At 41.3% G+C, this 23,539-nt stretch overlaps 1 protein-coding gene across 4 annotated transcripts in view; it reads left to right on the top strand.

The window, feature by feature from the left end:
• The window catches only part of NR1H4 (nuclear receptor subfamily 1 group H member 4), a 78,401-nt gene that overhangs the window by 30,924 nt on the left and 23,938 nt on the right, over nt 1-23,539 (top strand). For all 4 annotated transcript variants that reach the window (XM_040234904.1, XM_040234903.1, XM_040234906.1 and 1 more), the window contains one exon: nt 2,171-2,536. In XM_040234904.1, coding sequence (XP_040090838.1) covers nt 2,171-2,536 — 366 coding nt within the window. The remainder of the gene's footprint in view (nt 1-2,170; nt 2,537-23,539) is intronic.

Genomic DNA, 23,539 nt, shown 5'->3' with positions numbered 1-23,539 from the left:
AATTGTAAGTTGCCTGCGTATTTATTGTCTTTACTCTGGGGATTTGGTGGGAACACTATGAAATACTAGAAGTGGATGTGCTTTGGGAATAAAGGTGTTATTTAATAATACTGTGTATACTGATATCATAATCTCACCCTGTTTATTAATTTCATATAATAGAATTGATGTCTTTGTGAAAGCTTTCCATTTAATTTGAAATGATTCCAGAGATTGATATGATACTGATAACATGATTTGACTTGAGTTGGAACTCCATGGTGTCTCTTGATTTGTAAAAGATTTCTTGAAAGAATGCTCAGAGATCTTGGAATTTTAAAGAGAAAATGACTATACATTTCTTTATATTCTAGAGAATCAACATTCTGTCTTTAATTGATTATGTGACTTCAGGCAAGTTGCTTAACTTTACTGGACTTGTAGATGGAGAGAATCTGGGGCTGGGGGTGGGAATGGGGAGCTGAATAGGGGTAAGATGGGTTGGAGGATAAATCTAGGTGAAACTGGATTTATTATTATTATTATATCAATAATATATTATTAATAATATTAAATTATATTATTAATATTATTATTATTTAAGCATGATTTTATTGCTTTTAACTATTTTCAGTTGTATTCACTCCAGGAATTTAAGTCATATTTAGCTACTAAATGATCCAAATTTTGCATATGTTTTATCTTTTTTCTGTAATAATTCCATATTTTTATATTCTTCCATTTTGTGGTCATAAGACAAAGCACCATTGCCAAAACTGTTTGACTGTCAGATATACTGACTCAGTGCTGATTTTATATGGATAAGTTGGGCGTGAAAGAAACAAAATTGATTTCACACAGATACTGTATACTTTGTGTTCTATTAATCATTTCCTGGATCAATGCAGAAAGCTTTTTTTTTTCAACTAATATTTAACATACATATTTTCCACTTTGTCACTGTAGAAAGGCTGTTAATTGTAATGCCCACAAACTGTTGGTCATAAACTTATAGAGGTTTTTGATATAAAGAAGAACTATAATATCATGAAGCATGGAGTCTTCTCTTTACAGATAAGGGAGGCCTAGGCAGTGTAGGTAAGTACCATATAACTAGGTTCAGAACCAAGACTCCCAGAACCCAGGGTCAAGGAATACTTCCCAAGAGAAGCTATACTTAATGGGAAATTTAAAGATAAGTGGAGAATAGTGTGATGATGTTCTTGGAAGGGGGTAGCTGTGTGGAGGAAGGTTCCAGGCTCAGGAAGCAGCATGTGGGAGAGGTTTTGAGTCTGGAAGTAGCAAGGCACATTCAAGGAATACGGAAGTCAGAACACTGGGAAAAGGCTGGGAAAGAAAGAAACAGTAGGATCATGCATAGTCGTGCAGGCCTAGTTATAGGTTACCTGCAAATGGGGGCACTGAAGGGACTAGTAAACTCAAGTAGAAAAGAAGGAAGAGGAAATCTTTACCGTCATTCTTTAAAGCATCACACATTTGAAGTCATCCCAGAGAATCCCAGGGATGGGTGAGCCTGGTGAGCTGCCGTCGATGGGGTCGCACAGAGTCGGACACGACTGAAGCGACTTAGCAGCAGCAGCAGCAGCATCAGAGAGGAACAATTCAGCACATGGACTTTGAAGTCAGACTCAAAGTTTGAATCTCAGCTACTTAGGTGTGTAGGAGTAAAGTTGCCTAACTACTCTCAACCTTGGAATACTCAATTGTAAGTGAGGATAATACTATTATCCACTTCATAGGATTTCACGAGACAGAAATGACAAAAGACAGCATTTGTATGTTTACTTTTTTGTATGTTTACTTTTTTGCTATGAATTGTTGAATTTTTCCAACTTTCCTTTTTGTTTTTCTTTTAAGCATCCTTGTATGTTTTCCTTTTTTCCATGTTGAATATTTTCTTATTGATATGCCAAAGCTCTTTACATATTAGTGATATGAGTGTTTTGTCTGTCCTCTATGTTGCAAATATCTTTCTGAGCTTTTAATTTTGTCATTTAATCTTTTAATAGTATTTTTACTGCAAAAAGCTAATTTTTATGTTAAAATTTTAATGTAAATATTTAAATATTTCAGTCTTTCCTTAGAGCTTGTACTCCTAACCATATGGTAAACTGCCTCTTGTTTATAGAATGATAATATCAATTCCAGTTTTGTTGTCGCTTTTTTTCAGGTGTACTAACAGAACAAGTGGCAGGTCCTCTGGGACAGAATCTAGAAGTGGAACCGTACTCACAATACAACAACGTTCAGTTTCCCCAGGTTCAACCACAGATTTCCCCTTCTTCCTATTATTCCAATGTGGGTTTCTATCCGCAGCAGCCTGAAGAGTGGTACTCTCCTGGAATATATGAACTCAGGCGAATGCCTGCTGAGACTCTCTATCAGGGAGAGACTGAGGTAGTGGAGATTCCCATAACAAAGAAGGCCCGACTGGGAGCATCAGCAGGAAGAATCAAAGGGGATGAGCTATGTGTTGTTTGTGGAGACAGAGCATCTGGCTATCACTATAACGCCCTGACCTGTGAGGGATGCAAAGGTACGCGTCTTTGGATTGGCAGTTTTCTCCTTGTTAAGGTCTTTCTATATTTGTTGTTGAAATCCCTCAAGCTGGGTGCTTTCCTTCTCCCAAATAACTTCCCGTTTCTCTTCTTCTGCTTCTCCCTCTTCTTGTCTCCTCGCCTGCACTGGGATGCCACAGGTTTCTAGGAAGATCTTATCAGAGCATTTAGCTTGGACAGAACTAACATTTTCCCTATTCACAACCTCACATATAGTTAGAAGGAATTGATGATTGTGGGTTTTGTTTGTTTTTATGGTCTTTTTAAGAAAGAGACATTGCTGAACTCCTGTGTCTTAAAATTAAGGTCAAGGAGAATAAGACTTTATCCAGTAAATATTTAAAAATGCATTTTCATGTACTCTCATTGAGAAAGAGACAGAGGAAGGCAAACAGAAGGAAACAAAAAGGAATAGCTGATATTCAACAAATATTTCACTTAGCAGGGACATAGAAGTGCTGTAGGGGAATCAATAAAATTGCAATCCGTATAGGATGGATAAAATACAGCAGATGAAACATGAAAATGACTCAGTATGGATCCCTATGTGATCATTCCCCTAATGAGGGCACAAATGATAAGTTTGTAAAATTTCAGAGGAAGAACATAGTGGACTACTAGGTTCACCTATTTGGTTTTTAATTTGCTCATTCAACAAGTATTTATGGGATGCTACCACGTTAGCGTCTAGGTCATCGAAAGCTGATTAAGAACTATCCCTTGAGGAGAATCTGTTGAATGGTAGGCCAATTTAGTGTTTCCAGATGCCAGTGATTGCCACAAAAACAAACAGAGGACCCAGCTACAGAAGAATGGTCAAGGACATTTCAAACTTTAGAAAGTTCAGATGATCAGCTTGTCTAAAACTTGGTGTGACTTCATGAGATTTTTTTCCCCCAAAGCAGTATTTATACCCCAAATTAAAAAATTAAGACAGGTCTATAAAGAAAATTTTAAAGATTCTTTTATGGCCTTCAAAATACTTTTATCCTTTTTGTGGACAGTCAAGTCCATATGGATAAAAAGAACATGTAAATTCTTTGAAGACATAGATTATGTCTTTTTCATCTTTGCCACACCTCATAGCATCTAACAGTGTCTGGTATGTAGAAAATGTGGAGTAAGTGGTTTTTTGGAAAGACATAATGAAAATCCGTGGTCATCACTTCCTAGATAAGAAGGGACACAGCCTCAAATCTCCTGCTTCTAAAGCTGACTCCAGAGCCTTTATTACTGCTCTTTGAGCTATTTGTTCAAGCCAACATTGACTAACTTGGTGGCCAAAGGAAGAGAATCAAGTGCTCCATTTAGGCACTGAGATACTGGTATTATCCAAGCCAAGGGAGTAAAACCATGAAGTCAATAACCTGGGCCAGATGGCCCCCTTACAGGTGAAGGCTGGCGTGAAATCTGGTTCTCCTCAGAATTCTCAGCTGTGGTGGAGTGAGTAGAGGAAGATCAGAGTGCTGTGGACAACCATAGGAAACAGCGACTCCAAAAGCAGATGGATGAGATGCCCACAAAGGATACAGAAGAAAAGTCAGAGCTGGGAGGCTGGTAGGCAAATGCAGGGTCAGGAGACAAGGGTACAGAAGTCTGGTCTAAGGAGGACTGATTCTCAGGGCACTTCAGGGAGGAAAAGCTGGATCTGAACCTGGATACATTTGTCAGAGCAGAGAAAGGCAGAGCTTTTCCATTGATTTTGATATGAGACTTTGCCCCCATGATGACAGCAAAAGGACAAGAGTGCAAGACAGGAAATGAGACAGAGCCAGGCAAGGCCCATGTTCTATATCAGGGGTTGGTAATTTTTTTTTTTTTCAATAAAGAGATAGATAGCAAATACTGTAGGCTTTGCACTGTAGCGATCTTTGTTGCAATTACACAACTCGGCAAACTCAGCCACGAAAGAGTGGCTTTACTTAGCCTACAAAAATAGGCAGGAGAATAAAAAACATGTAGTGGGCCGAATTTGGCTCATGGGCCTAGCTGTAATTTGCTGACCCCTGTTCTAGAGCAGTAACTCTTCTTGACCTTAATTGTAAAAGAGTTGAGTCCAGCATCAGAATTAACTGGGAGTTGTGCAATAAGAGAGCCCAACACTCAGGGTATCATGCAAGAAAAATATTTCTTCTTTTATGTAACTGGGTTTAATCCAATTTCAAGCCTTGGTGGAAACCTCATTTCATTAACTCAGGATGATTCTACTGAATTTTTCTGAGATTTCCTCTGAATTCCAGAATTACATAGCACTGTGGAGGGACTGGGCTTCCCAGGTGGTGCTAGTGGTAAAGAACCTGCCTGGCCAACACAGGAGGTGTAAGAGACACGGGTTCAATCCCTGGGTCGGGCAACCCACTCCTGTATTCTTTCCTGGAGAATCCCAGGGACAGAGGAGCCTGGCAGGCTACAGTCCATAGGGTCGCACAGAGTCGGACACAACTGAAGCTACTTAGCAGGCACGCATGCACATGGAGAGATTGGGCACAGGGGGTGGGACTCAGTCCAGCATCTGGGGAAGAATGTTCTTTCTGGTCTCCAGTCATTAGTACGAAAGGCCTCTGAGGCACCGTCCTGGTGTCCTGACCACACTCCTCCTTCCTGTCCACCTCCACAGTGTCACCTGGAATGCCTGGTTCCCAGGGAAACCACGTGGCCATATCATTCAGTTCTGTACCTCAATGGGTGCAGGGAGCCCCTGGCACCTCCCTGTACTCTCCCCTGGAAAAAGCACAAGAATCCCTCTATTCTAGGATTCCCCAATGATGTGGAGTTCCTATAAGCTTTCAGTAAACCTAATCCCCAGGACTCGGTCTGAGAAATAGGGGATGGGAGGGACAGAGTTCAGGACCTTCTCAGATATTCAATGTGCCATTACTCTTTGATTATCTGCCTCTTCGAATTTGGGGAAATTTTATTAGTGTCTTGGATCTTGGGGCTTAGACTTTAGTGACTGAAAAGTCAATAATTGGCTCCTTCATGCTTTCTTGATGAAAAATCTGTCTGCAATTCAGGAGACCAGAGTTTGATTTCTGAGTCAGGAAGATCCCCTGAAGAAAGGAATGGCTACCCACTCCAGTATTCCTGCCTAGAGGATTCCATAGACAGAGGAGTCTGGTGGGTTATATAGTCCACGGGGTTGCAAAGCCTAGACACAAAGAGTCAGACACATCTGAGCAACTAACACACTTGAGGGAACAAATGAAAACTGTTCTAGCTTAGTGAATGGGGAGAAGGTGCACAGAATAGGGTAGACTACAAGCCAAAGAACCAACACCTGCGGGCCTAACAGCTTGGCCAGCTTGGTGTCCCCACACCCCTTGGGTATCTGCATTTACCACAGGCAAAAGGAATATCACTCCATAATGTTCCATCAAAGGGAGTGTAAGCTCTGAGATTTGACAGGCATGCATTGAATCTGTACTTCTTGGCTGACTAAGCAAGTTACTTACCATATTAATTAGTCAGTGTTCAACAAAGTAAAGCAGGAATGGAATTTCAAGCCGAGAAATCCATACAGGAGTAGTTGGAAGGGCACAGGAGCAGCGTCTGCGCTGTGTTCCAGGAGGATAATCTAAGTCACAGGCAGAACTGGAATGCTAGGGCAGTTGTTGTCCAAGAAGATGGGGAGTCAGGAAGCTAAAGAACTGTTGACTTCAGGAACACAGCAACATATCTGCCCTTTAGGGATCAGGGATCTGCCTTTCTGCAATTACTGGCTCCAGAGCCATTGCGTGGCTGCTAAATCTGTACATACAAAAGATGAAGGCCCTGTGACAACTCTCTTAGTTGCCCTGGAAGCTAGCAACTGGAAACCAAGATGCTGTCATAGCAGAACTTTGTGATCCTGCTTGCCAGCACAAACAGCAGAAGCACAGCTCTTGTTTCACTTCCACTTTTCAAACGTCTTACAAGAGGCTCTGTTTGGCAGAGGTTAAGTCACATCCACATTTAGCAGCAAGGGAGTCTGGGAAAGACTGTTCAACTATCCTGCCCATACAGTAGAGGGTGCACGCATCCAGTTAGCCAGTCCTTAGCTGACAGAATATGTAACTTCTTTGAATCTCCAGTCTGCAAACTAAGGATAATATCTATTTCACAGAGTTTGTGACGATTAAATTATATTTTTACATGCAAAGATCCTGGTAGCTCTCTTGCTTTAGGACGTCACTCAGATCAGTCATGCATGTAATACTTTAAACACACACATACACACTCATATAAACCCACGAGAAAATTTTTTAAAGCTTAAAAACAAAGGAAAGATTTTAAACTTTGTTAAACTTCCTGATTTCACTGGTCTCTGTATCTGTGTTTGTTAGAAATATTTTAATTTTTCTTAAGGTTTTATTTGATATAAGCACTTATGGCATCAATAAGATAAATTCTGATTTTTTAAAAAAATACAATAATTGCAGAACACAAGCATAAGGCCGAGTGCCAGTGACTGTCATTTGCTTGGCGCTAGATTAAATCAAGACCTGTCCCTCCCCTTCAGTTATCAGTGGAGCATATGGAAATATGCTAAGGTCTGGATGAATTTTGATTCAAACCTCAAGCCTCAGCTAACAAAACTGATCTGTATCTGACTGGATATTTTAAATGGCTGCATTCACAAATAGGTCAATGTCACTCACAACCCATCTCTATGCCAGAAAAGTCTAGCCTATCAGTGAGAAAATAGTAGAACTTTTAAAAGGCATTTTATGAGTAAATGAGAGGCTTTTCATCCATTTGAACATATTTTAATATAAGGTAGTGAAACCACATTAGACTTAGTTCTGAAGTTTAAGAGAAGATTCCAGAATTATTTAAACAATTGTGGTATATTGGGCAAATATAGTCTTTCCAATAGATCTTTTGTTTATGGTTCAGAGTTGAGATACCCTGACTGACTTACAGGGCTTTCCTGGTAGCTCAGACAGTAAAGAGTCTGACTGCAGTGTTGGGGACCAAGCTTCGATCCCTGGGTTGGGAAGATCCCCTGGAGAAGGAAACGGCAATCCACTCCAGTGTTCTTACCTGGAAAATCCCATGGGTGGAGGAGCATAGCAGGCTACAGTCCATGGGGTCGCAAACTTATAAGCTTACTGAAATCCTATTTGATTTTGAGGTCTGATTTTATAAAATGCAATAAGGATCTCAAAGAACTCTATAGGTCAAATTATCTTAGAGTGTGATTCAAGGGGTGGGGTCTAAAGAATTTCACTGCATGGTATCCCTTTTGTAAATAAGTGTTACAAAATCTTGGGAAGAGTAGGACTTGGAAGGCAGATAACCTGGATTCCAACCAGCTGATTCTCTTTCAAGTTACTTAATGTCTCTGGGCTTCAGAGTCCTTACCTGTAAAACGAGGATAATAATAAAGATGAGGAGGAGAAGGGTAAGATGATGATGATGGTAATGTGAGGATGAGAGACAGATAAATAACATATATTGAGTGATGATTTTGTGTAGGCTTTATCTAGAGACTTTACATATACTAACACTTTTCATTTTCAAGAAAGCCCTTTGACATAGATTTAAATAAGGTAATGTGTATAAAGCAGTTAACATAGTATAAATGTCCATCCTCTATTACCATTGTTATCACTGGATTGCCATGAAGAATAATATGAGACACTGATTTTGAAACATCTAGCTTTGTACCTTGCCTGGAAAATCCCATGGGCGGAGGAGCCTGGTAGGCTGCAGTCCATGGGATCGCTAAGAGTCGGACATGACTAAGCGACTTCACTTTCACGTTTCACTTTCATGCATTGGAGAAGGGAATGGCAACCCACTCCAGTGTTCTTGCCTGGAGAATCCCAGGGATGGGGGAGCCTGGTGGGCTGCCGTCTATGGGGTTGCACAGAGTCGGACACAACTGAAGCGACTTAGCAGCAGCAGCAGCAGCAGCTTTGTACCTGGCACATTTGAGTGTTCAAAAGCAAGCGCTATTGTTGTTTTATTGATGAGTTCCTGCTGTTTTATCATTGTTATTCTTGTCTTCATCCAGCCTCCCTAATTTGGATCACTTGTTGTTGTTGTTCAGTCGCTAAGCTGTGTTCGAATCTTCGCAGCCCATGGACTGCAGCACGCCAGGCTTCCCTGGCTTTCACTGTCTCCCAAAGTTTGCTCAGATTCCTGACCGTTGAGTTGGTGATGCTATCTATCTCATCGTCTGTTGCCCTCTTCTCCTTTTGCCTTCAATCTTTCCTAGCATCAGGGTCTTTTTCAGTGAGTTGGCTCTTCACGCCAGGTGGCCAAAGTATTGGAGCTTCTGCTTCAGCATCAGTCCTTCCAGTGAATACTCAGGGTTAATTTCCTTTAGGATTGACTGGCTTGATCTCCCTGCAGTCCAGGGGACTCTCAAGAGTCTTCTCCAACATCACAATTTGAAGGCATCAATTCTTCAGCACTCAGCCTTGCTTATGGTCCAACTCTCACATCTGTATATGACTACTAGAAAAACCACAGCTTTGACTAGATGGGCTTTAATCGGCAAAATGATGTCTTTGCTTTGATTTTTAATATGCTGTCTAGATTTGTCATAGCTTCCTTCCAAGAAGCAAGCATCTTTTAATTTTGAGGCTGTAGTCACTGTCCACAGTGATTTCAGAGCCCACGAAAATAGAATCTGTCACTGCTTCCACTTTTTCCCCATCAATTTGCCATGAAGTGATGGGACCAGATGCCATGATCTTAGTTCTTTCTTCCCATTAGTTAACTAATTAAGCCTCTAGCTGCTGGGAATTTGAATTAATTCAGTTTTTTTCAGTAAATATTATTAAATACCAGCTATATTCCAGTCATTATTCTAAGCATAGGAAATGCAATGGTGAACAAAACAAACAAACTTATTGCACTCAGGGTTACCATTTAAAGCAAAGTAGGAAAACCGTTCTCACAGCTGAGCTAAAATAAATAAAAGGGAGAAATCAGAAAACGTACAAAAAAGGTTAAAATTACAAAAGTAATAAAATAGTATCTAAAAGAACATGCAGAAAAATGAAATGGTAGAAGGGTAATTGCCAATGGATAAAAATTGATATTTTAAATAAATACAGAGCAGTGATATAAGAGAAACTGAAAACAATAAAAATTAGATTTAAACAAGAAAAAAGTTTCAATATATAAGTAGTATGTAAATATGAAAGTAGTGACTAAAAGGAACAGTGTAAGCCTCCAACTCCTGGGAATTTGCCTGCCTGGAAGTTTAAATGGCTGTTAAAGACCTGCTAGGCAAACTCCTGCAGAGTGACATTTTACTTACCCTCATTCTCCCAGAGATACCCAGTAGGGGTGAGGGTGTCAGTGATTTTTGCTTTCAATGCCTTCAGGCACTGAGACATTTGTACAAAGAAATAAGCACACGTTTTTCAAAAGTCAAATGGTAGAAAAGCCCCTGCCCAACCATTTCCACCTCACTCCTGCTTCCCAGAGGCAAACACTGATAACCACTTGTGGTTTCGTTTCTTTGTGTGTGCATTTTGCATTTTGGTTTTTGGTCATTTGGATAGTCTCTATTTCCACAGAACTATCTTCCCTCCTTACAAACACAGAGATATAGAGAAGGCACATATAATTTTTAAGATAATATTTCTTTATTATGCTCAATATCCATGGGATTAGCAGTAATGGCCCTCTATTTTTTTTTTCTGATAGTAGTAATTAATGTCTTCTCTCTATCTTGATTTACTCAAGAGAGAGGAAGCACATAACTGTATCAAACACTGATGGTGGTTCAGTCAAGATGAGCACTGAGAACGGAATTAAGTGGAGGATCTTTTTCAGCTGTGGCGGGGTAAAGTCTGATTGGCATGGGTTTAAGAGAAAAGGGAGGAGATCAAGTAGAGACAGCCACTGTGGACTACTCGTTAAAGAAGTCTTGTCATAAAGAGGAGCAGAGAAGCAGGGCAATGAATGGAAGGATGGGGGCTAAGGGAGGCTTTTATTTTAGGGTGGGTTTGGTTTAGAAGAGGACCAGTCCATCTTTAGTAAAAGGAAGGCAGGCAGATTGTGTAGTACACATACAGACAGGCTGATGGATTTCACGGTGGTACACGTGGAAATTCTCTTCTGAAAGGTTCAATTTTGTCAGTCAAATAAGAAGCTCAGTCATTAGCTGAGAGTCAAAAGTATGGACATGGTGTTGAGAGATTGAAAAGGAAAGGTTGTAACAAAGTCTAGGAGAGGAGAGGATGCTGACTAGGTACGACTAGGATTGCCTGCAGGATGGAGGACCCCACTCCAGATGAGTCGTCAGGAATAAGCAAAACTATTAAAATGCTGTGTGTTTCTTCCTGGCACACTGAGGCTACACAAAACTATTAGGATGGTCCTCTTTTTTTTCTGATAATAATAATTTATGTCTTCTGTCTCTCTTCATTGACTCAAGAGAGAGGAAGCACTTAACTGTGCAAAGACAATTCCCAAATGACTAGAAACAAGAGTAATCTCATTGAGCAGACAAGAAGGTTCCTTGCCCACCTCTCAAAGGATGCTCTTTGTGTTTCTGTGGGCTGCTTTTCCCTGTCAGGAGGGAGGACAAGATTTGCTGTCTAGATGGAATGTTCCCGTCCTTGTCATCTGGGCATAAGAATTCCTTGTTCCTCCTTGCCCTCCCTCAGTGACCCGTATTCGATGCTTGAAACTGCATGCAAGTACTACTGCTATCGCTGGCTTAGCACAGGGGCTGGCAAACTTTTTCTGTATGTAAAGAGGCAGAAAGTTAGTATTTTAGGCTTTGCAGGTATTAAGGTCTCTGTCACAACTCTTTGACTCTGTCATTGTAGTGCAGAAGTAGATATGTAGATGAATGATTATGGTTTTGTTCCAATAAAACTTTATTTATAGATGCTGACATTTAAATGTCATGTAATTTTTACATACTACAAATATTCTTCTTTTGATTTCTTTCAACCATTAAAATGTGTAAAAATCATTCTCAGGTTGTGGGCCATACAGAAATAGGAAACTAAACTGATCCTTTAAGCTGTAGTTAGCCAACGCCTGGCTTAACCCAGCGGTCCTCATCAATGCTTCAGGGCCCTCTCTGCATCTACCTGTATCTGAACTTGGAACTTCCCCATTGCTACTACTCCTGAACTCTTCTGCCCCATGGCCATGTTTCTTCATAAATTTACTCTGACTTCTGTCTTTCTGAGTTTCATCAATATTTTTGATGCACTAATGAAGTTGTATTCAAATATTTTTATAAACTATGATATTTTATTGAAATTTTCTCTTATTTCACAGCATTTTTTTCCCCAGAGGGAGTATAGAAGTATGATGAATGCCCTTTGACTACTTAGTTGTCTGCAGATTTGTCTACTTTGGAGTGACATTAGGCAACTTCCAAAGATAATTCAAAGTCAGATCTTTTTAAACTTATTTAAGGTAAAAAGATTATTACAAATTGTAGTGGACTTCCCTGGTGGTTAAGAATCTGCCTGCCAGTGCTGGGGACATGAGTTTGATCCCTGGTCAAGGAAGATTCCACATGCACCTGGGCAACTAAGCCCATGCACTACTGAACTCATGTATGGCAGTTACTGAAAGCCCACGTGCTCTGGAGCCCATACTCTGTAACAGGAGAAGCCATGGCAAGGAGAAGTCTGTACACCATAACTACAGCCCCTGCTTGCAACAATGAAGACCCAGTGAGCCAATAAATAGATTTACTAATTAATTAAAAAGAGAAATGGTAGTGATAAAAGTAAGTGTTGAAAAACCAGGTCAACATATTTTTATGGCTCCCTAAGAGATTAGGGGGAAGGGGGACTTAGAAAAACGTTGTTGTTTAGTCACTAGTCCTGTCTGACTCTCTTGCCACCCCATGGACTCCTCTTGCCGCCCCCCATGGATTCCTCTTGCCCCACCAGGCTCCTCTGTCCATGGGATTTCCCACGCAAGAACACTGGAGTGGGTTGCCATTTCCTTCTCCAGGGGATCTTCCCAACTCAGGAATTGAACCGCGCCTACTACACTGGCAGGTGGGTTTTTTACCACTAAGCCACCAGGGAAGCCATTAGCATAAACTAAATAGTTAAGACTAATTTTCATCAACTGTAATTCAAGAGTTTGAGAGTTTGCTTTTTCAAAAACACTGACCTAAAAGAGTCACCTGCTAGGTGACCAGGAGTCTGTTGTTGAGTTCTAAAATTTTCAGCAAGCAACTCAAAGAGAAGAACTGAGATCCTGAAGTCTAAGAAATTATGTGATGGAGACCAAGTTTACCTGGGTTAGTATTGGCAGCAATTCTTTCTAGTTTGTACTCCGTTGCAGCTGTGGAAAAGACAGCTGAGATGGGAGAGGGAGAATAGGATGTTTCTGAAGAAGTTTTGGTTTTTTGTTTTAAATATCTATTTATTTATTTAGCTTTGCTGGGTCTTAGTTGCAGCTTGCAGGATCTTTAGTTGTGGTGTGTGAACTCTTAGTTGCAGCATGTGGGAGCTAGCTCCCTGACCAGGGATCAAATCCAGGTCTCCTGCATTCGGAGTGGAGAGTATTAGCCACTGGACCACCAGGGAAATGTCCACGAAAAAGTTTGGGGAATAAGGATGAAACTCTGGAGCATTTCACAGGAATTAGGGATTGGGGACATTAATGTCAAAAGATAATTTTTAGGAATGCAATCTTACCAGAAGCAAAGCATGATATAGTGGTTATGTGCATAGAGTTTGGAACTGAGCCTCAGTCAGTTCAGTTCAGTCACTCAGTCGTGTCCAACTCTTTGTGACCCCATGAATCACAGCGTGCCAGGCGTCCCTGTCCATCACCAACTCCTGGAGTTCACTCAGACTCATGTCCATTGAGTATGTGATGCCATCCATCCATCTCATCCTCTGTCGTCCCCTTCTCCTCCTGCCCCCAATCCCTCCCAGCATCAGGGTATTTTCCAGTGAGTCAACTCTTCTCATGAGGTGGCCAAAGTATTGGAGTTTCAGCCTCAGCATCAGTCCTTCCAATGAACAGCCAGGACTGATCTCCTTTAGGATGGACTGGTTGGATCTCCTTGCAGTCCAAGGGACTCTCAAGAGTCTTCTCCAACACCACACTTGAAAAGCATCAATTCTTCGGAGTTCAGCTTTCTTCCCAGTCCAACTCTCACATCCATACTTGACCACTGGAAAAACCATAGCCTTGATTAGACGGACCTTTGTTGGCAAAGTCATGTCTCTGCTTTTGAATATGCTATCTAAGTTGGTCATAACTTTTCTTCCAAGGAGTAAGCATTTTTAAATTTCCTGGCTGCAATCACGATCTGCAGTGATTTTGGAGCCCAAAAAAATCCAATCTTTCACTGTTTCCACTGTTTCCCCATCTATTTGCCATGAAGTGATGGGACCAGATGCCATGATGTTAGCTTTCTGAGTGTTGAGCTTTAAGCCAACTTTTTCATTCTCCTCTTTCACTTTCATCAAGAGGCTTTTGAGTTCCTCTTCACTTTCTGCCATAAGGGTGATGTCATCTGCATATCTGAGGTTACTGATATTTCTCTCAGCAATCTTGATTCCAGCTTGTGCTTCTTCCAGCCCAGTGTTTCTCATGATGTACTCTGCATATAAGTTAAATCAGCAGGGTGACAATATACAGCCTTGATGTACTCCTTTTCCTATTTGGAGCCAGTCTGTTTTTCCATGTCCAGCTCTAACTGTTGCTTCCTGACCTGCATACAGGTTTCTCAAGAGGCAGGTCAGGTGGTCTGGTATTCCCATCTCTTTCAGAACTGTCCACAGTTTATTGTGATCCACTCAAAGGCTTTGGCATAGTCAATAAAGCAGAAATAGATGTTTTTCTGGAGCTCTCTTGCTTTTTTGATGATCCAGCGGATGTTGGCAATTTGATCTCTGGTTCTTCTGCCTTTTCTAAAACCAGCTTGAATGTCTGGAAGTTCGTGGTTCACGTATTGCTGAAGCCTGGCTTGGAGAATCTTGAGCATTACTTTACTAGCATAGGAGATGAGTGCAATTGTGTGGTAGTTTGAGCATTCTTTGGCATTGCCTTTCTTGGGATTGGAATGAAAACGGACATTTTCCAGTCCTGTGGCCACTGCTGAGTTTTCCAAATTTGCTGGCATATTGAGTGCAGCACTTTCACAGCATCATCTTTCAGGATTTGAAACAGCTCAACTGGAATTCCATCACCTCCACTAGCTTTGTTTGTAGTGATGCTTTCTAAGGCCCACTTGACTTCACATTCCAGGATGTCTGGCTCTAGGTGAGTGATCACACCATCGTGATTATCTGGGTCATGAAGCTCTTTTTTGTACAGTTCTCCTGTGTGGTCTTGCCACCACTTCTTACTATATTCTGCTTCTGTTAGGTCCATACCATTTCTGTCCTTTATCAAGCCCATCTTTGCATGAAATGAGCCTATCAGGGTTCAAATCTGAGATCTACTATTTACTATCTGTGGGACCTTGAGCAAATTACTTAATTTCCGTGTAACTCAGTCCCCTTATCTGTAAGAGGGAGATAAGAATAAATCTACCTCATAGGATTGTTATGAATGTTGAGTGAAACACCATATGCAAAATGTTTTAAAGTGTCTGATACAAAATAAGTCATGTATAAGTGAGTGTTACTCTTTCAGTCATGTCTGACTCTTTGCGACCCCATGGTCTGTTCATAGAATTCTCCAGGCAAGAATACTGCAGCGGGTTGCCATTCCCCCCTCCAGTGAATCTTCCCAACCCAGGAATCAAACCCGGCTCTCCTGCATTGCAGGCAGATTCTTTACTGTCTGAACTACCAGAGAAGCCCCTATAAAGTGGGTGGTAGAGTCCTTTTTATGCTACAATCTGCTGAGGCAGAACTAAACGCTGGCTCTATTTAGGCCATATTGGAAGTTAGATAACTAATTGCTTAGTCCTATGTGTTTGTTGTTGTTTAAAAAGCCATGTGTTTGTTGCTGTTTAAAAACCCCCTATGATTATAAGTTGAAGTGACAAATAGATTCAAAGGATTAGATCTGATAGACAGAGTGCCTGAAAACTATGGATGGAGGTTCGAGACACTGTACAGGAGGTAGTGATCAAGACCATCCCCAAGAAAAAGAAATGCAAAAAGGCAACATGGTTGTCTGAAGAGGCCTTACAAATAGCTGAGAAAAGAAGAGAAGCGAAAGGCAAAGGAGAAAAGGTATACCCATTTGAATGCAGAGCTCCAAAGAATAGCACAGAGAGATAAGAAAGCCTTCCTCTTGGGATTTCCCTGGTGGTCCAGTGGCTAAGACTCTGAGCTCCCAGTGCAGGGGCCGGGGTTCAATTCCTGGTCAGGGAACTAGATCCCACATGCCACAGTGATGATCGAAGATCCTGTGTGCCATAACCCAGGGGAGCCAAATAAATAAAGAAATAAAAAAAAAATTAAAAAAAAAAAGCCTTCCTCAGTGATCAGTGCAAAGAAATAGAGGAAAACAATAGAGTGGGAAAGACTAGAGATCTCTTCAAGAAAAATAGAGATACCAAGGGAACATTTAATGCAAAGATGGGCACAATAAAGGACAGACATGGTATGGACTTAACAGAAGCAGAAGATAGTAAGAAGAAGTGGCAACAATACACAGAAGAACTATACAAAAAAGATCTTTATGACCCAGATAAGCATAATGGTGTGATCACTCACCTTGAGCCAGATATCCTGGAATGAGAAGTCAAGTCTTCCTAGGTCAAGGGCCTTAGGAAGCATCACTGCGAACAAAGCTAGTGGAGGTGATGGAATTCCAGTTGAGCTATTTCAAATCCTAAAAGATGATGCTATGAAAGTGCTGCACTCAGTATGCAAATTTGGAAAACTCAGCAGTGCTTACAGGACAAGAAAAGGTCAGTTTTCATTCCAATCCCAAAGAAAGGCAATGCCAAAGAATGTTCAAAATACCACGCAATTGCACTGAACTCACATGCTAGCAAAGTAATGCTCAAAATTCTCCAAGCCAGGACTCAATAGTACGTGAACTATAAACTTCCCCCAGATGTTCAAGCTGGATTTAGAGAAGGCAGAGGAACCAGAGATCAAATTGCCAACATCCGTTGGATCATCAAAAAAGCAAGAGAGTTCCAGAAAATCATCTACTTCTGCTTTATAGACTATGCCAAAGCCTTAGACTGTGTGGATCACAAAAACTGTGGAAAATTCTGAAAGAGACAGGAATACCAGACCACCTGATCTGCCTTCTGAGAAATCTGTATGCAGGACAAGAAGCAACAGAACTGGACATGGAACAACAGATTGGTTCCAAATTGGGAAAGGAGTACATCGAGGCATATTGTCACCCTGCATATTTAACTTCTATGCAGAGTACATCATGTGAAACGCTGGGCTGGATGAAGCACAAGCTGGAATCAAGATTGCCAGGAGAAATATCAGTAACCTCAGATATGCAGATGACACCACCCTTAGGGCAGAAACAGAAGAAGAACTAAAGAGCCTCTTGATGAAAGTGAAAGAGGAGAGTGAAAAATTGGGCTTAAAACTCAACATTCAGAAAACTAAGATCATGGCATCCAGTCCCATCACTTCATGACAACACTTCATGGAAACAGTGAGAGACTTTAGTTTTTTGGGCTCCAAAATCACTGCAGATGGTGACTACAGCCATGCAATTATAAGACGCTTGCTCCTTAGAAGAAAAGCTATGACTAACCTAGACAGCATACTGAAAAACAGAGACATTGCTTTGCCAACAAAGGTCCGTCTAGCCAAAGCTATGTTTTTTCCAGTAGTCATGTATGGATGTGAGAGTTGGACTATAAGGAAAGCTGAGTGCCAAAGAATTGATGCCTTTGAGCTGTGGTGTTGGTGAAGACCCTTGGGAGTCCCTTGGACAGCAGGGAGATCCAACCAATCAATCCTAAAAATCATCTCTGAATATTCATTGGAAAGACTGATGTTGAAGCTGAAACTCCAATACTTTGGCCACCTGATGCCAAGAACTGACTCACTGGGAAAGCTCCTGATGCTGGGAAAGATTGAAGGTGGGAGGAGGGGATGAGAGAGGATGAGATGGTTGGATGGCATCACTGAGTTGATGGACATGAGTTTGATTAAGCTCCAGGATTTGGGGATGGACAGGGAATCCTGGTGTGCTGCAGTCCATGGGGTTACAAAGAGTTGGACATGACTGAACTAAACTGAAAAAGCCAGGGGAGGACTTACCTGGTGGTCTAGTGGTGAAGAATCCTTGCTTCTACTGCAGCGGGTGTGAGTTTGAGTTGTGGTCAAGGAACAAAAATTCTGCATGCCTTGGGCCTTGGTCCAAAAAAAAAAAGAAAAAAAAAAGCCTTAAAGGTTTAAACATCAACCAACATTTATTGATTTCAAATTAATGGGTGGCCTACTGTCAGTCCCTGGAGTCCAGTATGTGCATCTGTGTTTGTATAGGCATGCATGTATGTATGAGCTGGGAGTATATGGGTTCTGTCTGTATGTGAAAATGAAAGTATTGATTGCTCAGTGTGTCTGACTCTTTGCAACCCCATGGACTGTAGCCTGCCACGCTCCTCTGTCTATGGAATTCTCCAGGCAAGAATACTTGAGTGGGTGCCATTCCCTTCTCCAAGGGATCTTCCCAACCAGGGATCGAGCCCAGATCTCTTGCATTGCAGACAGATGCCCAGGGAAGCCCCACACAAAAAAGCAGGATGTCCAGTGTTCTGCATAATTGAGGGGTCCATTTTACCATAGCTATTCACCTGCCCCCCGCCCCCTGCCCCAGAACCCTCCTAGTGCAACATACTCAGATGGCAATGCCAGCCCTGTCTACCAGGGAGCCTCTGTTCCTCAGAGAATATTCCTTTCTATTCATTTTCAGATGACTTTTTTGATATGGGCATTGTTGAATATGCACTAAATAGAGGCAGAGGTATGTGTATGGATGGATTTGCATAAGTATAAATACTGTATAGGTAGCCTTATTTAAGTGATATAATGATAGTATTGTGTTGCCACCTCAGAGTGAAAGCTAATTAATTCAGCTATTGAGATGATAATGATTTCCTTCTCAGTATTAATGCAGTATTAACAGAATAAAAAAAAAACCTGCAGAACTGTCCTTTGACTCATCTTGGAATAAGGAATTTTATTTCTGTTAATTATTGAACTATCAGTATTGATCATGATTTTAGAGGGAATCATCCCTGGGAGAGGCTGAGAATAAGTGGAAATATTAACTCAAGTAGGCTAAAGTGGTCACTGAGTTCAATCATTTGGTACCAGGAAAAAAAATTCTTTTTTTTGTGTATAGTTTCTTCTGAAATGCATGATCTGGTATTTGCACTCCCAATATCAACAGACTTTTTTTAGACTTCATGTGGTTAGATTTGACATTTAGGAAAATGGTAGTATCTTTCCTACTGAGAGTTACACTAGCTGACAAATTTACAAGCAAGTTTATGACTTTTTTTCTTCAGCCTGTTTTCATATTGAGTTAGTTATCCAGGCCTGAATGTTCTGTTTCCTCCTCCCTATTTTCCCTGCCTCTAAGTCAGGCATCCATCACCTTTTGGCCATAACAGCCTCTTGTCTCCAGTCTCCCTGTCCCACCTTGATCTTGCTCCAAGGCATCTTCCCAACATATAGATTAGGTTAGACCCTGACCTGCCAAAACCCTTTAAAGGTATTTCAGCTTCTTTGCTTGGAGCTCAAGTTCATTTAACCATATTCTGTCCTACCACATGCCCTCATCCAGTTCCCACTAATTCTCCCCACATTCTACCCTCCCATCAAGATGGATTATCTACCTTTCTTTGGAATTTCCATAACTCCATGCCTTTGCTCCTTTCCCAGTCTTTCCTTCCTCCTTCAAAGTCCATGTTTCAAAATTCTACTTATTCTCTGATGTCCAGCTCAAATACTAATTCCATCATGAGTTCTGTGACTCCCCCTGTGCTTAGTTGCTCAGTCATGTCTGACTCTTTGTGACCCAGTGGAGAGTAACCTGCCAGGCTCCTCTGTCCATGAGGATTCTCCAGGCAAGAATACTGGAGTGGGTTGCCATGCCCTCCTCCAGGGGATCTTCCCAACCCCTGCAGGGATCGAACCCAGGTCAAGTCTAGTGTCTTGAGGAAAAGACATACGGGCTCAGAATAGCTCTGAATCATTCCAAGTGACTTCCCCTACTTGGAATTAATCAGGGTCCCATGGACAGAGGAGCCTGGTAGGCTACAGTCCACGGGGTCACAAAGAGTTGGACACGGCTGAGCAACTTCACTTTCACTTTCTTTCATTCCCAGCCCATATAATGCCTTTCCTCATGACACTAGACTTCTCAGTGATGGGAAAGCGTCATATACTTATCTTACTAGAACAATTTTTATTGCCTTCTGCTTGGGAAATTGTAATAACAAATGTGCAAGTCTCTAAGTCTATGATGGAACTGCTGTCTCCCCTTTAATGTGGCATATCCTTCACAAGAATTTAGTATGGCCATGGAATGATCACTTTTTCATCTACAGTACAGTAATTTATTACTTAATTAGCTCTCCTATTACTCTCCACTGCATTATATTGTGATTTTACTTCTTTGTCTTGCCACTAAGTTGGAAGCTCTGAGGACAGGAATGTTTTCTTCATCTTGGTATAGCTCTTGCATTCTTTGATGAAGCTTGCAGATAGTAGGGAGTTAATATTAAGTGATTCTCTTCTGATGTGAGAGGGGCAATTATAGCCTGGTGGTTAAGAGTGTGAGGTTTGGTACATGACTGCCTGGATTTGAACTTTCTAGTCCACCTATTAACAATGTGCTCATGACCAAAGTACTTAACCTCTATGTACCTTTCTTCTTCATCTGTAATATGGGGACACATAATATTATCTTCATGATAAAATTGATATAAAGACTAAATAAATAATGCAAGTGAAGTGGTTAGAACAAAAGCCAGTGGGTGTTTGGTAAATGTCAGCTATTATTCCAATAGGCTGTTGCCATGTTAAAATAGAAGGACACAGCTGTCTCAGTTTTGACAGAGGCAAGAAGACAATAGATGCTATAATTCTAAGCAAGCCCATCTTCTGGTGGGTCGTTAAAGACTAGATAAATATCGTGCCCACTTTGACGGTTTGAAGTGAGGAGGAATTTACACAGGGAGCTTTAAAGGTTTAGGAAATGTGACTAGTGTGCTGGGAATCCCACATCCCCATTGCAAAGGTGTGGGGTGCAGCTGTCTTCCCCTAGGGGCCACCAGTGGAAGTTCGGTTCAGTTCAATTCAGTTGTTCAGTCGGGTCTGACTCTTTGCAACCCCATAGACTGCAGCACACCAGGATTCCCTGTCCATTACCAAATCCTGGAGCTTAATCAAACTCATGTCCATCAACTCAGTGATGCCATCCAGCCAGCTCATCCTCTGTCATCCCCTTCTCCTCCCACCTTCAATCTTTCCCAGCATCAGGGTCTTTTCCAGTGAGTCAACTCTTTGCATGAGGTGGCCAAAGTATTGGAGTTTCAGCTTTAGCATCAGTCCTTCCAATGAATACCCAGGACTGATCTCCTTCAGAATGGACTGGTTGGATCTCCTTGCAGTCCAAGGGACTCTCAAGAGTCTTCTCCAACACCACAGTTCAAAAGCATCAATTCTTTGGTGCTCAGCCTTCTTCACAGTCCAACTCTCACATCCATACATGACCACAGGAAAAACCATAGCCTTGACTAGATGGACGTTTGTTGGCAAAGTAATGTCTCTGTTTTTTAATATGCTATCTAGGTTGGTCATAACTTTTCTTCCAAGGAGTAAGCGTTTTTTAATTTCCTGGCTGCAATCACAATCTGCAGTGATTTTGGAGCCCCCCCAAAATCAAGTCTGACACTGTTTCCACTGTTTCCCCATCTATTTCCCATGAAGTGATGGGACCAGATGCCATGATCTTAGTTTTCTGAATGTTGAGCTTTAAGCCAACCTTTTCACTCTCCTCTTTCACTTTCATCAAGAGGCTTTTGAGCTCCTCTTCACTTTCTGCCATAAGGGTGGTGTCATCTGCATATCTAAGGTTATTTATATTTCTCTCAGCAATCTTGATTCCAGCTTGTGCTTCTTCCAGCCCAGCATTTCTCATGATGTACACTGCATATAAGTTAAATAAGCAGGGTGACAATATACAGCCTTGATGTACTCCTTTTCCTATTTGGAACCAGTCTGTTGTTCCATGTCCAGTTCTAACTGTTGCTTCCTGACCTGCATACAGATTTCTCAAGAGGCAAGTCAGGTCATCTGGTATTCCCATCTCTTTCAGAATTTTCCACAGTTTATTGTGATCCACATAGTCAAAGGCTTTGGCATAGTCAATAAAGCAGAAATAGATGTTTCTCTGGAGTTCTCTTGCTTTTTTGATGATCCAGCGGATGTTGGCAATTTGATCTCTGGTTCCTCTGCCTTTTCTAAAACAAACTTGAACATCTGGAAGTTCATGGTTCACGTATTATTGAAACCTCACTTGGAGAATTTTGAGCATTACTTTACTAGCGTGTGAGATGAGTGAAATTGTGTGCTAGTTTGAGCATTTTTTTGGCATTGCCTTTCTTTGGAATTGGAGTGAAAATGGACTTTTTCCTGTCCTGTGGCCACTGCTGAGGTTTACCAAATTTCCTGGTATATTGAGTGCACCACTTTCACACCATCATCTTTCAGGATTTGAAATAGCTCAACTGGAATTTCATCATCTCCACCAGCTTTGTTCATAGTGATTCTTTCTAGGGCCCATTTGACTTCACATTTCAGGATGTCTGGCTCTAGGTGAGTGATCACACCATCATGATTATCTGGGTCATGAAGCTCTTTTTTGCACAGTTCTTCTGTCTATTTTTGCCACCTCTTCTTACTATCTTCTGCTTCTGTCAGGTCCATACCATTTCTGTCCTTTATCGAGCCCATCTTTGCATGAAATGTTCCCTTGGTATCTCTAATTTTCTTGAGGATATCTCTAGTCTTTCCCATTCTGTTGTTTTCCTCTATTTCTTTGCATTGATCACTGGGGAAGGCTTTCTTATCTGTCCTTGCCATTCTTTGGAACTCTGCATCAAATGGGTATAGCTTTCCTTTTCTCCTTTGCTTTTCACTTCTCTTCTTTTCACAGCTATATGTAAGGCCTCCTCAGACAGCCATTTTGCTTTTTTGTATTTCTTTTCCATGAGGATGGTCTTGATCACTCTCTCCTGTACAATGTCACGTATCTCTGTCCATAGTTCATCAGACACTCTGTCTATCAGATCTAGTCCCTTAAATCTATTTCTCACTTCCACTGTAATCATATGGGATTTGATTTAGGTCATACCTGAATGGGTCTAGTGGCTTTCCCTACTTTCTTCAATTTAAGTCTGAATTTGGCAATAAGGAGTTCATGATGTGAGCCACAGTCAGCTCTGTCTTGTTTTTGCTGACTGTATAGAGCTTCTCCTTCTTTGGCAGCAAAAAATATAATCAATCTGATTTCGGTGTTGACCATCTGGTGATGTCCATGTGTAGAGTCTTCTCTTGTGTTGTTGGAAGAGGGTGTTTGCTATGGCCAGTGCATTCTCTTGGCAAAACTCTATTAGCCTTTGCCCTGCTTCATTCCATACTACAAGGCCAAATTTGTCTGTTACTCCAGGTGTTTCTTGACTTCCTACTTTTGCATTCCAGTCCCCTATAATGAAAAGGACATCTTTTTTGGGTGTTTGTTCTAGAAGGTCTTGTAGGTCTTCATAGAACCATTCAACGTCAGCTTCTTCAGTGTTACTAGTTGGGGCATAGACTTGGATTACCGTGATATTGAATGGTTTGCCTTGAAATGAACAGAGATCATTCTGTCATTTTTGAGATTGCATCCAAGTCCTGCATTTTGGACTCTCTTGTTGACCATGATGGCTACTCCATTTCTTCTGAGGGATTCCTGCCCGCAGTAGTAGATATAATGGTCATCTGAGTTAAATTCACTCATTCCAGTCCATTTTAGTTCGCTGATTCCTAGAATGTCTATGTTCACTCTTATCATCTCCTGTTTGATCACTTCCAATTTGCCTTGAT

The sequence above is a fragment of the Oryx dammah genome, unplaced genomic scaffold, assembly GCF_014754425.2.
Source record: "Oryx dammah isolate SB20612 unplaced genomic scaffold, SCBI_Odam_1.1 HiC_scaffold_29, whole genome shotgun sequence".
NCBI lineage: Eukaryota > Metazoa > Chordata > Mammalia > Artiodactyla > Bovidae > Oryx > Oryx dammah.
This window is presented reverse-complemented; position numbering and strand designations above follow the sequence as displayed.